General features: G+C 47.2%; 1 protein-coding gene across 2 annotated transcripts in view; it reads left to right on the top strand.

The window, feature by feature from the left end:
- ALK (ALK receptor tyrosine kinase) overlaps positions 1–15360 on the top strand; it is a 299880-nt gene that overhangs the window by 265262 nt on the left and 19258 nt on the right. For both annotated transcript variants that reach the window (XM_069850441.1, XM_069850440.1), the window contains exons 13-19: positions 4393–4543; positions 7017–7148; positions 8081–8225; positions 9025–9207; positions 10662–10760; positions 11698–11850; positions 13500–13598. In XM_069850441.1, coding sequence (XP_069706542.1) covers positions 4393–4543; positions 7017–7148; positions 8081–8225; positions 9025–9207; positions 10662–10760; positions 11698–11850; positions 13500–13598 — 962 coding nt within the window. The remainder of the gene's footprint in view (positions 1–4392; positions 4544–7016; positions 7149–8080; positions 8226–9024; positions 9208–10661; positions 10761–11697; positions 11851–13499; positions 13599–15360) is intronic.

The raw sequence follows: 15360 nt of genomic DNA, 5'->3' as shown, positions 1-15360 counted from the left end.
GTCATGGCTTGCAAACTTCTCCAGGCTGCACATACTTGCCAGGCGTGGATGAAGTATTGTATTCAGATCGATATGGGTTCTACTTCTCCCTGATCCTGTGATTTCCAGTCTTTCCAGTCTGTTTTTTTGTCTGGGAGATACGCAGCTTTGTGGTGAAGGAGAGAAGAGAGAAGAACAGCCATCTGAGGCAGACGTATTTTTAGCCTGAATGGTTACCAATTGGGAGAGCTCTATCAGTAACTAAAAATCAAGTCTTTTGACCCTTGTGGGCCAAGGGCCATACGTATCCTGTATGCCATCTGTTGAATCCTGGAGTCAGAATGAGTTTCTCCCGCTCTGCATCTGGTACAGGAGGCACAATCGCAAGTCACCGTTTCTTAGGGGACAGCTTGCAGCAAGCTGCACTCAACATCTGAACTGTTCAGACTCCAGGCCTGGTAAGGTGAGCCTGTAAGCCTGGCGCGGTAAGGTGAGCCTGTAAGCCTGGCTCACCCCTGTGGAATCGATGTTGGAAGCCAGCCACCTAAGCATTACGCTTTGTCATACGGAGGGTTCTAATGCTTGAATCTCTCTATGGAGTTATTTCAAAGGGAGATGATCAGGTACGGTTCAGTGCTGCTTAATCAGATTTTTACCAATCCTTTTTTCTTTTTCCTCTTGCCAGGAAAAAAAAAGAGCAATTGAAGCTTGATTTCCTGTGTCTGAATGGTAGCATTGAGGCGTTACCTGCATCAGTTTGTAAGCAGAGCTGTCTGTGTGAATCAGTGCCTGCCTAGCAGTGGGGTTTATGCATCATTCCCGTGACGGTGTCATGGATTTCAAAGCAGAACAATCCACTGAAGGCTTTGAACAAATTTCAGTTAAAACTCACTAGCACCTTCCTTTTTATCTTTTTTTATTGAGAAAGAACATTAATATTGGGGTTGATGTCAGTCTGAAGAGAAGGCTACTGTAAAGCAGCTTCGCAAAGCTGGCTCGGCTCAAGCTCTCCTCGAGTGCCTATTACTACAGGGATTGATGGTAATGAAAAAAGCATTAATGATCTTTTACTCAGCCATCAAAAATGGGCTGCCTGAGGTGAACAGAATTTTTCAGGACCAGCATTCAGTAAATATGGTTATAAAGTATAGCCCCAAAGAAAAGAGGCAATAAACTTAAAGCACTGTCATTTCTTTAATATCACAGCCCAATGAGAGACAGAATTCCAGTGCAACTGTGAGCTGCTTCTTGCTACACAATACAAAGCATGGGTCCTGCAGGGAGAACCTGTCTAGTGAAGTCCTGTAAATGACCCAACAGACTTTTAGGTTCTGTAGAGAGAATAAATGGCTAATGCAACTGATAACCTATATAGGAATGAACTATGTTCTCTTCTGCACCTCTTAAGGCTACAGTAGAGAATTCACAGCCTGGGGAAGGAAGGAGGCAATTGTGAGATTAAATTAACTTGACGTCTTCCAGATGCTGGGCTGCTGGAGGGCCAGCAGAGTCCCCAGCACAGCACAGCCCTAGGAAAATGTTGAGATAGTAGTTCTAGGGCTTCCTGGAGCCTGGACCCACTGCTTGTGTGTAGCTCTGCCCTGCAGGCCCACCACACTGCGGTCCTGTAGGTTAGCCTGGTTGTCATCCCCCAGGTGCCTGACCCAGGGTTGAAGCCCTCTGGCTGGCTGTTGGGCTCCTGAGAAAGCTGCTGGTCTGCCACATCAGTGCCTTCTACATGGTGCAGGGTAGAGCAGTGAGTTATGTTTCTGATAACTGCGTAAGAAGGATATAGGTTGTGAACATGAGTCAGAATACACGTTACTAAGACACAAAGACAAAAAGCTGAGCTTTGCACAGAACTCCACTGGCACAAGCTGACCACAGCTGAACAGCCCCACCATCTCTGAGAGTCTGGGTGAGCTGCCACACTTCTAAGCATTCAGAAGGTCCTGTCATCCCATATTTGGGCTTATGAGCATGCGTGAAAGAAGTGAACTGTAATAAACTACATGTTACCATCCATTATCTGAACTCTTTCCTCTTTTAAAGCCAGAGTCTTTGGTCCATTTTGCTGAGTGCCCCATCTGTTGTCACTTCCACTGCCCTCTCTTTTCTCTGGTCCCTTCTGGTAAAGTAGCACAAGAACATGACACAGGGCAATGCAAGAAAGTGTTCTCCTCAGTGTGCCAGCCTAGGCAAAGCTTTGCCTCATATTCTCCTAATCAGTACCAGTGTTTCTTATGACCTGTCTACCCAGAGGTGGAATTTTCCTCCAGCCCCGGTTTGCACAGGCACTGCACTCCGCTCATAGAATCATAGCATCATTGAGGTTGGAAAAGACCTCTAGGCTCACCCAGTCCAACCATCAGCCCAACCCCACTGTGCCTACTAAACAATGTCCAAAAGTGCCATGGCTACACATGTTTTGAACCTCTCTAGGGGTGGAGACTCCACCATTGCTCTGGGCAGCCTCTTCCAGTGCTTCACGGCTCTTTTAGTAAAGAAATTTTTCCTGTTATCCAGTCTAAACCTCCTCTTGTGCTGAACCTTCCTGAAGATGCAGTTTTATTTTTCTATTCCTACAAGTATCATAGTAAAAGCAAAGAGGGAAGGTATTCTGTGTTCTGGTTCTGTCTGCTCAGGGTGGTCTGAATCTTTCCTCAAGGCTGATATGGTTAAATGGATTCCTTTTGTACAAGAAAGTTGTGCCTAAGGAAAGGGAACCAGCTGAAACCTGAAGTCAAGATAACCCATCTGCTTAAATAGTGGCACCCATTTTCAATAGGAATTACTTTTGCCTAAATCTGCTGCTTTTTATTTGCCTGCAGCATTTGAATGAGGCTGAAATGGGCTTTCCTGAACTTCTTGACATCATTGGTTATATGCAAAATCTGTTCATGCACAAAAAACACGGTTGCTAATTGTAGGCAATGAGCCCTGCCAGCTCACTGTGCACCTCATTAGCCATCACAAAATTCCACAACAAATCAGCTCCTTCTTCGGATTCATCCAGCACCCAGTGCTGTGTCCATCACTATTTCTGCTGGCTTAGGTGCAGCCTTACTGAGGAATGATTGCTTTGGGTATTGAGGGTGGCACAAACATCATTATGTCATGTTGTGAGCATCTAGTGTACTTCATGAGGCTCCTGATGCTCTGTGGTTGCTTCAGCATCAGAACTGCTCCATGCTGGCTGCCTCAGAGTGGTGTCACAGGGCAAGTTCCTCATGCTATAGCTGAGGAAAGCTGCTGACTGGGAGTATGCTGGTCCCCAGACTGTTCTAGGTCGCACGGCTGGGTCCTTCTGCTTGTAGCCCACTGGCAGGCAGGATTGTGCTAGGCAAAGGCAACTGGGTGCTGGAGGAAAGATGGAGAAAAGCAGAACACCTAAACTTAATGAGGTAGGAAGCTGAGAGGAGGTTTTGTATCCTCTGTCCTGCAGTCATTGTTTACAGGCTCCAGGTTGAATTTTCTTCATGGAAAGAGCTGCAAAGCTGCTCACATCAGTGGAGAACCACCTGTTTCTTTCAGATATAAACAGAGCTTGCCATGCCACCACTCACTCACCGAGGAGGCTAAGTGACTGTCTTTTGTTGCAGCGGAGTTATGTGTTTTACCGTGACTTCTGTGAAGTACTTCGAAAACCTTTGATAAAATCTCCTTCAAGTACATGAATTCATTATGTGCTAAGAAAGGGAGAAGAGGGAGCTGGGCAGTGATACAGCCAGATCTTTGGGTACATCAGCAACATAAAGGACTTCTGAGTCTCGACTGCTTGAAACAGAAGTTCCAGAGCCTTAACTGAGGTGCAGCAGGCTGTGTACACAACCTCACCACTCCTAGCTGGAGACAAACAGATGTTCCCAGTGACCAGGAGGGGAGGGGGGTGCCTTCCTTGTTCACTGCAGGAGGTGCTGTTTCCATCCATTCTTCAGTATTCCTCTGGCCCTGGGAATAGGAGAGCCATTTCCCATCTGGTCCATGCTACCAGGACCAGTTGTGTTGTCTGCTTTCTCGAATCTCCCTGTCAGTCTTGTGCTTAATGTTCTCTTTAGCCATATGTACTGTGCTTATCAGCTCTCCTGCATTTGCTCTCACTCTTTGTTGCTGCACACCTCTCAAGGGTACACCTTCTGGGAAGCAAGATGCGTCTCAGCTAGGAAAGTCTGAAACTACAGGGACTCACTCTGTCTTCAGTGAGTGTTTGCCCAGGAAATAAGCTGTTGTGTAGCTACCCAAGTACATAGGTTCCAGTAGAGCAGAGAACCTTAGTCTCCAAGCCTTGGGTATTTGTATATCGAGTGTCAGGTCTCTGGGGCAGTGCCCTGTGACGCTGTGTCGGTGATGTGTGCTCCTTCCACCCGTCTGGGACAGCTCAGGTGCCAGATTCTTGTTTTCTTTTTCCTGCAGTATCTCAGGCTACGGAGCCGCTGGTGGGAAAGGAGGGAAGAACACCATGGTGCGGTCCCATGGCGTGTCTGTGCTGGGAATTTTTGACCTCCAGAAGGATGATACTCTCTATATCTTGGTGGGACAGCAAGGAGAAGATGCTTGTCCTAGCGTAAGTGATTGCCTTACTCTTTTATCTTAATCTCTTCTACAAATCCATGGAGTTGTGCTTGTTTGCAAAGAAAGCCATTGTCCTTGGGCTGGGGGCGGGGAGGGAGAGGTTGCTATTTATGGTGCAAGACATAACATAGTTTTACTGAGAAGGCATGAGCATGAGAAGATGAAGTGCCATGTCACTGTACTTGCTTCCTTTTTGGTGTTCGGGTCCCGTTGATAATACACTTCAAGTTTCTGATGGCTTTGCATATTTCAGAGCATCTGTATGGGGTTTCAAGAGAGAAAAGAGAGCCCTGCCTTCCTTTCCTCTGGAGATGAGCCCTCCAGTTTGGCTTCCCAGGGCTTTGTCTTGCTGCACTACTAAGCCTGGCCCTGCTGTTACCATAGCACTTGGCAAGTCCAGAGACACCCATCTCACAGGGCTGTTTTGGTTGATCTCTATATGGGATTGAGAGAGACAAAGTCACCACTGTCAGGCCAGGTCCAGTTTTTGTGTTACTGACCAGCCGTTGCTGCTAATAACTTGCCAGACAGGGGCAGCTTCCAGTGTTTGCAGGCACAGTGATCTATTCATTAGTTAGTATTCTTTGGAAGATGAGGGAATAGGAGATTCTTATGGAGGAAACTGAGCATTATCTGATGAAATCTCACCTGTGTATTTGAGCTGGATATTTAAATGCTGTGTGTTTCTCAGCCATTAGTGCCTGGCATCCAGGAGATGAAAGCTGAGCAGGCTGTTAGAGAGGAGAGAGGTTGAGGGACGCAGACAAGAAAGTGGGGTTTTCAAAGCTGGATGCTGAAGTAAATAGCATTAAAACTGACGTTATACATATCTACAAACAAACCATTAATATGAAGCCTCTTTGAAACAACGAATGCCTGAACTCAGACCCCCATCCGATGTTTATAACTGGGACGTTCCAGAGGAGCATAATGTATGGAGTCATTAAACTGCAGGCCACTGTAATCCCAGTGAGGATTTATTGAGTGCTAATGTAAAGCTTCCATCGAGGCACGGGGATTGCATTGACTTGTGGAAGAGACTTTACTAGATTGGATTGTAATCAGTTATGTCTCTGCCATGAAGGATTTCTCTTTTTTAATTCTATTGTAATCTAGTGGTTCCTCTGGGTCATTGACTTTGTCATTTCATTAATCATCCCACCCAACTCCAAACCCTCTAAGGAGAGGGAAGCCTAGGGAAAGGAGGGCTGTTTAGTTCCATGGGCAACTTTGCACACACTGAAGGGGTGCTGTTCACTCCCTGGCACAAGCTTTTGTGGTCAGCAGAATAATTTGTAATTCAAGGATGTTTTTATCAGTTTCCTCTTCCAAAAGAACACTCATACATAAAAGTAGAAGGGAGCAGAAGGTCATCCCTACCATAACAACTGCGTACGCATTTCTCCTTTAGAAGTGCCGCTGACTTAGCTAGCGTCACTGAGATGAAACGTATCAAATAAAATGAGCTAGGAGCAAAGCTTGCCATTTACAGAGTCCAGCAGAGTATGGCTGAGTCCAGCTTGCCATACACTGTAGTGCTCCAACTTAAAACTGAAGCAGTTACCTCTTGTGGGTCATGGTCTGGAAGCCACGGTAAATGATGGCTTAATGTGGTGTTTAAAATCTGTTAGCAAATTCAGTAATTTGCCTAATACCGGAGGTTCATTACATTTAGTGCTAATTGGTTGAGGGGAAAAAATGCTAAGTAGCAAAAACGGAGGCTTTTTATGAGGTATTTTCTTTAACATCAGGTCACCCCTGCAGTCAAAGACAGGGTGGCAGCTGTGCTGGCAGGCTCTGCACCAGCCAGCTCCGGTGACTGCAATGAAACTGCTGTTGCAGCATCAGCATTGGATGAACAGCAGAACTCATTTGGAAGTCTAGGTAGGTGTTAGGTGGCCAGTCTGTGCCAAGCTCATCACTGCTACCCATACTGTGGCTACCGAGGTTCAAGCTGGCTCTGGTACCTCTGAGAGCTGCCAGTGCGCCTCAATTCTGGATGGATGCACACTGACTGACGGCCTGGCCTCAGCCGATGTGGCACTGGAAGGGGAACACAGAAACTGGGGCTCTTTTTCTGTCTCTGCGTTTGGCTGTTGCATGACGTGGGGCAAGGCATATCATTGGTGAGTTACTCCTTCTCCCCACTTGCAAAATACAGACAGGTCATGTTGGCAAGGGTTTGCAGTAAATTCTGCTTCATCTTGTCTGTTATAAGCTTCTGATAATAGCTAACAGCACTGAGCTTGCTTCAAAATAATTCAATGAAATGGCAACAAGTACTGCTGATGAAGGTGGAGGCAAAAAGCAAGATTCCTCTAGAAGAGCATTCACTTGCTTCTGCTGATACAGTTTCATTGGAGGAGAATTTATTGGCATAGGAGGGTAAAGGGTCCACAAAGCCAGTGTGTCTACAGGACATGGAGATGTCTTGCCAGAATTCAGAGCTGGTCTTCTGTTTGCAGACTAACGATATCATACAGAAGGTCTGCATCGGTGAGAACAACGTGATCGAAGAGGAGATCCGTGTGAACAGGAGTGTCAGTGAATGGGCAGGAGGAGGTGGAGGTGGAGGAGGTGCAACCTACATATTTAAGGTATGGAAACATGGTCCCTATGTGCCTTCCACATGGACACATGCTGCCTCTTGCCTCTGGTATTACATCCTGAAATATTTGAGAGCCCTCTATATGCCCCTGGGAAGGAAAAGTCCACAAAGTGAGCTCTGAGCAGCCTTTATTCCCAGCTAATTGCTGCAGGGAGCTGGGTTGGCTTTTCAAACTTGGGAGCTGCTATGCAGTAGCCACACTTCTGTCAGTGGCGTGGAGTTCCCTTTGCAAACGTAACAGTTTGAGTTGGAGTTTTTTCAATGAAGTCTGAAGTGCTGAAGCATAGTTCTACAGCAAAGGGCAAATTCCACAGGACTTTATTCAAATCTATCACTGCAGAACATCAGACCTCAGCTACAAGTGTTTGGCCTCTGCACAGTGAGAGAGAAAGTCAAGGACATCCTGCCTGTTCTCTATTGGCAGCCCTGTAGATGGACACCTCTGATCTTTGCTGTCACGTACTAGCTGAGACGGTGCTCATTCCAAACACCAGTTTCAGGTGTTAACAACGTGTTTTGATCAGCCAGGTGCTACACACTTCTGTACAACTCTGCCTGCTCAGGCAGGTTCCAGTGTAGCAGTGCTTGACCAGTGGAGACGCTGTATTGCAGTGCATTGCAGCTCCTCACCTATTTCATTTGATGAAAGTCATCACACAGGAACGTTGCAAGCTTTCTGAGAGCCGTCAGCACTGTAGGTACAACTCACAGAGTTGCTGATGCCACTGTTCCCTGCTGCAGACCTTGGTAGGACTAGTGGTTTTCATTAATCTTGTGGATGTGGGTGCATAAATAATGCAGCAGCAATTTGTAGTGCTCAGCAGCCCTACGTGCCTGCTTACTGCAACTGGCATGTGGCTGGACTTCCATCTGCGTGCCTGACTCAGTCTGAACACTGCCTTTGTTTCTGAATTTGTTAAGATGGAGAATGGAGAACCGATCCCCCTGATAATTGCAGCAGGAGGCGGTGGTAGGGCCTACAGGGCCAAAACAGACACATTCCATCCAGAAAGGCTGGAGAATGATTCCTCTATTCCAGGGCTGAATGGCAATTCAGGAGCTGCAGGTAAGGAAAGTTTATTCATGTTAAGAAAGCCTTTGTGACTATGTGGTGCTCCCACATCCCTCCTTGCCGGAAGGTGAGGGGAAACTCATGAAACCACAGTTAAGGAGGAACATGGAAGTGTAACAGATGCACGTGGGGTGTGTCCACAATGAAGGATACGTGGCCTAAATAGGGGTATCGGGGATGTTATAGGCATAGCGATGGCAATGGTTGCCCCAGATAACATAGGGCCTCCAATAAGCCAAGCTCTTTGACGGTTAGTGTGGAGTTTGCAGTGCTGTGTGGCTAACCCGCTCCCTGCACTATTCCGTGCTGTCCTCTGGTTTATGCAGAACAAGCACACTTGCACCCTTGCTGGAAGTGTCTATGAGGAGACCTGGGCCCGAGCAGCCAGCAGAGCTGGCAGGGAGTCACTGGTGTGTGAGTTGTTAGAGCGGGGCTGGGACCTGTTTTCACATCCCTGTCACTAAAATCTGAAGAACCAACACAGGGGGGTTTCAAAATTATTGTTTAAGGGGATGGGTCTGGAAGCCAGGAACAAGTGGTTGGGTGTGGGCAGATATGTCTTCTTGTGTTTTCCACTGAAAATACTTGTCCGTTGTGTCAGGTGAAAAGAGGTGCAGGTGATGAACGTGGTCAGGAGCCCTACAGAGAGGTCGCTGTAGCAAGCATGTGCCCTCTTCTAACCAAGGCGTGGGATTCTGACTTTCAGCCAAGGTGCTCTGAAGGAGTGCTTGTTCTGCAGGTCCCTGCAGAGGACAAAAATACACCCTGCCCTTTTGTCTTCTCTTCACTGCAGGTGGTGGAGGTGGCTGGAATGATAACACTTCCTTCCTGTGGTCAGGAAAATCCTTGCTGGAAGGTGCTACTGGAGGAAGATCCTGCCCCCAGGCCATGAAGAAGTGGGGGTGGGAGACAAGAGGGGGTTTCGGAGGGGGTGGAGGGGGGTGCTCCTCAGGTGGAGGAGGCGGAGGATATATAGGTAAAGTGGCTTCGTGTTCAAGGTGTCCCTTCCCCTCCTTTAGTGCTAAGTAGCAGCAAATCGCTGATAGATAGTTCTCCTGTAGCTAGCCTATTTGACTGTCATGTACCAGTATGTCTGTGTGTTGCCTCTTTAGCAGTAGATGAATGCGTGGCAGCGAGTCCTCGAGCGTATGGCCAGATGTCAGTCCTTCAGCTGTAATCCTGGCTCTGCGCTCTGCACACTGTGCCATCAAAGTCCTGCTGTGATTCTTGAGCCTTCCGTGCTGAAGGCGGAGGAGCCACAGGCTGCATGCTCCTGTTTGCCAGCACCTGGCCTTTGAGGGCTCTGCTCCTGGAGACGCAGCAAAGCTTTATGCTGGGGGAAAGATGTGATTCTTCCACCCTGCCCTGCTGTGTGTCCTGTGCCTGTGGTCTCAGGGGCAGAGGCTGAGGCTGCCAGCCAAGACCCCTTAATAATGATGATGGTGTTGACTTGAGTCAATGAGGAGCTCATTTTGGTGGGCTGCAGGTCTCTGGGCAGCTGTCAGATGGCATTACTTTAATTATAACTGCTGTGGGCCGGATGCAAGATCTCTAACAGCTCCTGATCTCCCGAGCCACACAACGTCTTCAGCCATCTGCACTGTGGTCGGCTTTTTAACCCATGGCTCTCCACAGCTTAAATTGAGTCAGTGATAGACTAGAAATCCTGAGAGTCAGGAGTGAGTTTACATGGTTAAGTGCATGTTTTGTACCACTGTTACTGTGTAATGCTACTTTTTCCAACAGGATGCCTCACATGACTTAATTTTAATGTCATTGAAGATGGTTAAAAAGGAAAAGCCATTTTTGGGTGGGGTGGGGAAAATCTTTGCATGCTTGTTGTACAAAATATATGGCCCATACTGTTCTCTGTATTGCCCATAGTTTGCTCCTGATGTGTTCTGTGTGTCCAAGCACAAATGAGCAACCCTTAAACTCCTTCAGTCCCCACGCCTGGTGGACCACCCTGCTTTCAGGGTGCAAAGGAGAGGGAGAATATCAGATTTTCCATCCCCTCTGCTGAAACAGTACATGCCTGGATCAGCAAAGCTGCTGAACTTGTCCCTTGAGCACTGGCGTTTCCCAGTCTCTTGGCCACATTAATTTTAAGAAGGGCTTATATATCACAGCATCCAAATGGTTAAAGATGAAGTTTGTGCTTCAGGTGTGCCTTAGTTTGCCACAGGCTAGCTAAAACAGAGCTCATAAATTGACTGTCGCAAACTGCTGCGATTAAATTGAATTTCTAGAGATGAAAGACCAGTGACTGAACTCGCTGAGTGTTCCCTAGATGTTAAATAGTTTGCGTTACTCTCTTTTCTCATTTGGATGCCTCCCTCAATGTACTGAAGTCGTGCATGTTGCAATGCTTGTCTGTATCTTAGTGCTAATGAGCCTCAGTCTGTTAAGGTGACCTCTGGTTTGATGTAGGTGGCAATGCCGCAGTGGACAATGACCCAGAGATGGATGGGGAGGATGGTGTGTCCTTTATTAATCCAATTGGTACTTTGTACACTCCAGCACTTAAAGGTATTCATTTGGTCGGAAGTGTTCCAGTGGTTTTCTTTCATGTTAAGAATCGTTGGCATCTGTAGGAGGCATTAAAAACCTTTGGGTACAGCTTAGTGCCATCGCAAACACGAGGAGGCAGAATGATAGCATAGCAACATCCAGTGGAGGATAAATGGGTGCAGGAGGAAGAAAGCGGGTGGAGAGAACATTAAGGCTATTAGAAAACACTGCCCAACAATGCAGCCTACCGGCCTATAGAATCGTTTTGGCCAAGGAAGGTGATAGCAGAACCTCATAGTTTAGGAAAGAAACAGACAAAGTACTTGACTGCTCACTACTGCTACTCCTTAGAGCATCTTCAGCATGGTACCCAGGCTGGGCCCCAGGGAGTTCCTTGAGAACAGAGTGCTGCTCAGCAATGCGTGGAAGCAATAGATCCTGCTCTGGCCCATGGTCACCCAGCAGTGGGTGTCTTGAATACGTTTGTGATACAGAAGTATCTGTTTGCTCAAAAAAGCTGGTTGCTTTAGAGCAGCCAGGAGCGTTTTCAAGAACAGATAGACTCTAGCCTGAGAGATTCAGCCAGAAAGTTTTGGAAACATTGCACTGTTTGATCTCAGAGGGAGTAAAGGTTTGGGAAGAGAAGGCTGAGCCCCATGGACGGCAGAAAAGGCAAGTTTCCCATAGGCTCGGCAGCAGCCTTCTCATGAGCCTGGTAGGAGAGTGAGCCACTCCACCTCTGCTGCAGCGGGGCTCATGGAGCTGGGTGGTATTTCCTGCATGAGGAAAGGACAGGAACTGTGGAAGGTGGGGAGAAATCAGTTTCTTAAATGGGGCCCACCCTGCTACACCTGGCAATTATGACCATCGTGTCCCCCGTTTCTGTCAGTTCCCAAGGGAAAAACAGAAATGATCTTTACAGCAATTAACTCAGCTTCTCTCATCCACTCCCTAGTGACAGAGGGGCATGGAGAGGTGGATATCAGACTGCATCTTAACTGCAGTCACTGTGAGATGGACGAGTGCCGTGTGGATCTCGAGACCCAGAAAGTCATTTGCTTTTGCGAGCCAGGCACAGAGCTAGCAGAGGACGGTGTGTCCTGCATAGGTGAGTAGGTGGATGGGGTGGGCGTACAGGGTGGGCTCATAGCGCCAGGCATAGAAAAAGCTCAGTGAAAGCTGTAGTTTGGGCTGTTAAACATCTTGGAAATGTTCCCTGGTCTCTTCCTCAAAACTGGCTTCTGTTGAACACTACCTCCTTTCATAATGGAATGCTGCAGAGTTGTTTTGCTAGGATATAGCCCCATCAGTACCAAGGTGCTCATTGGCTATACAGCGCATGTTCAGCACGCTGGCAGCATTGAGGAGAGTCACATTTTGCATCTGGCTGCAGTGGTGCTCACATTCTGCTCTGAAATAATGAAAGTTTGCTGACTGATGGAATTTTCCAGCTAAAGTTAACTTCTATGTCCCTCCTTTTAAGAACCAAAAATAAGTACAAGGTGAAGGATAATGTAATTCCTGTGGATTTGGACATACAAGGTGCACGTGCAGAATCTATAATGAACTCTGCATGAGAGGTCTTGGAGGAAAACTAAGAACAATTCCTGTACTTGAAAAAAAAAAACCAAGTGCTCAGAGCTCCATCACTGAATTTCCTTCAGATTCTTGCTCACCAGTTAGAGCAAGTGACTCCAAGCATTTGGAATCCTGCTGTCAGTTTTGTGGCATGGGCCACAGAGGTGATCTGAGGACTGGAGCATCTCCCATACCAGGAAAGGCTGGAAGTCTTGAGGTTGTCCAGTTTGGAGAAGAGAAGGCTCTGGGGAGACCTTAGAGCAGCCTTCCAGTACTGAAAAGGGCTCCAGGAAAGCTGGGAGGGGCCCTTTATCAAGGAGTGCAGGGGTAGGATGAGGGGGACTGGTTTCAAGCTGAAAGAGGGGAGATTGAGACGAGATCTTAGGAAGAAATGTTTTCCTGTGAGAGTGGTGAGGCACTGGGCCAGGATGCCCAGAGAATTTGTGGCTGCCTCATCCCTGGAGGTGTTCAAGGCCGGGCTGGATGGGGCTTTGAGCAACCTGATCCAGTGGGAGGTGTCCCTGCCCATAGCAGGGGAGTTGGAACTGGATGGGCTTTGAGGTCCCTTCCAACCCAAACCATTCCATGATTCTATGGGAAAACCATTCTGTATTTCTACCATTCCCACCTGTAAAGCAGGTACAAAGCGTGGTCATTTTGCCAGGGTGAAATAAACCCTAATGAATGGTCATTGAATACCTTATGATCCCACAGGAGGATGCAGCTATGGAATACTGTGTACTGCACTTACTGTGATCGAGGTTTTCTGCCTGGATTAGATGAATTTAGGAGGTGATTTATCACAGCCCTGGTTCTGCTGTTGCTGGGATTTGGCATTGATAGCAGCACTTTCACCCTGGCAATCTAATGTTCTTCCCACCTCCCCAGCCTCCTGCCCCTGGTTTTATGGTCTTGTTTTCAAACCCAGGGAGTATGCGCATTAATTTGGTGATAGCAAACCATCTGTTTTATTTGCCTGATATGAATTGAGGGAAGGGAAATTATGAGATGTGAGAGGTCATAGACCCTGAGAACCGATTGTGCCAGAGGTTGCTCCTGTGCTACAGGAGCAGCAGATGAATAAATGGAAGGAAGAACACAAAAATCCATCTGCAAAAAAAAGTGGCTGCTGGAAGATGATTTCAAATGTGTAATTTCTTCTCCTCCTGCCTGTTACAGCTGAGCCTGTGGTCCATCTCCCACTCTCCCTGGTCCTGTCTGTAGTGACCTCGGCTTTGGTGGCTGCTTTAATTTTGGCTTTTTCAGGAATCATGATAGGTGAGTGTTGCTCTGCAAAAAGGTATTTTCATGTGAGGGTTGGCTCTGAGCCCGGGTAATTGGGCCCTGGAAGGCAGAAGGACTCAGGTTTTTAGCAGCTGCTGTATTTAATGACACCTTCCCACACACATGCCTTCACTCCAGATTCCAGGAGGTGGTTCCAGCCATAGTGAACAATTTGAAGAGGTTTTGCTAACTGACTATATCTTGAAAGAGATGTTATTGCTTGTGTAAAGCTGGCACTGGTTTTTGAGAGCTGTTGGTGCGTAGTGCCTCAAAGCAGGCTGCTTTGTTTGTGTGCATATAGACAGATTTATAGCCTCTTAATATATGACATTTAAACTTGAAATCCTCACATAGCTTCCCATTTTACAAACTGCTTCTCAGCAGGATGTGGGCATTCTTGGCATCCTTGTTTGAAATTCTAAAAGGTGTTTTCACTCTTCCATTTTCTTATTTTAAACAATTGCTCGCCTGCATTTGATTGCAAGCAGAATAGATTTGAATCAGTGAAAAGCAGCCAAGGATGTAAACCACAGCACTGCCACCTTCCTGGTGAAGGGGCTGGAGAACAGGCCTTATGAGGAGCGGCTGAGAGAGCTGGGGTTGTTTAGCCTTGAGAAGAGGAGGCTGAGGGGAGACCTCATTGCTCTCTACAACTACCTGAAAGGAGGTTGTAGAGAGGAGGGAGCTGGCCTCTTCTCCCAAGTGACAGGGGACAGGACAAGAGGGAATGGCCTCAAGCTCCACCAGGGGAGATTTAGGCTGGACAATAGGAAAAAATTTTTCACAGAAAGGGTCATTGGGCACTGGAACAGGCTGCCCAGGGAGGTGGTTGATTCACCTTCCCTGGAGGTGTTTAAGGCACGGGTGGACGAGGTGCTAAGGGGCATGGTTTAGTGTTTGATAGGAATGGTTGGACTCGATGATCCGCTGGGTCTCTTCCAACCTGGTTATTCTATGATTCTATGATTCTCTGCTCTGTATATGGTCCGGGGGAAGGATGTACCTGGAGCAGCACATGGCAACTATTAAATTAGATGTGCCCAGCTGCACTAGCTGTAGGAATTTCAGGAGTTATCAGCTGCACACACATGGTCCTGTGAGTGTAATTTCTGGCCTGACAGTACCCCTCTAAAATGACTAATTACTTCTTGGGGAGCCGGAGACTTACCCTCTCTCTCCATCCAACCAGCCTATCCTTGAGATCTCAGGAAGAGCAGCAGTTTAAAAAATCAAAGCAAAAGCAATGAGAAGGGAAATGGAGGACGAGAAGGGTTTGTAGATAGTTTATTGCATCCTTCTGCCCTTGTCAGTGTGTGTTTACCCCTTAAATCCTTCCCCTGAGCAGCATCCACTGGAGAAGATGCAATAGCTGCTTCAGTGTGGGGGCTCTGGCCAGCTCCTGCAGCAATCAATAGTGAGGGTAACAGTGGCTTAACCTGCTCCTGATGGGCATCTCCCTTTGAAAAGGGTACTGCAATATCCATTATACTGATTCAAGGAATATCCATGGGATGCCTTCCTGCAAGGTGTGATTCCTAATGACATTTCAGAAGTGTCAGTGAAGTGATTCAAGGAGTACAGCACTGCCACAAACCAATTCCAAATCTAGTTGAACCCTGTTGTTTAGAAAATGGAGGTTTTGCAGAATGAGCTTATTCTCTGTACAGTGTGTTATTCTGGGGTAACAGTTTATCGTGTCCATTTTGAGCAATGTGATGTGAATATTCATTTCAGATTTTAGTCACTTTCATGTGAA

This window comes from Phaenicophaeus curvirostris, chromosome 2 (genome assembly GCF_032191515.1).
Source record: "Phaenicophaeus curvirostris isolate KB17595 chromosome 2, BPBGC_Pcur_1.0, whole genome shotgun sequence".
In the NCBI taxonomy this organism is placed as follows: Eukaryota; Metazoa; Chordata; class Aves; order Cuculiformes; family Cuculidae; genus Phaenicophaeus; species Phaenicophaeus curvirostris.
Note: the sequence above shows the minus strand (reverse complement) of the source record. Positions and strands in the feature narration are given on the sequence as shown.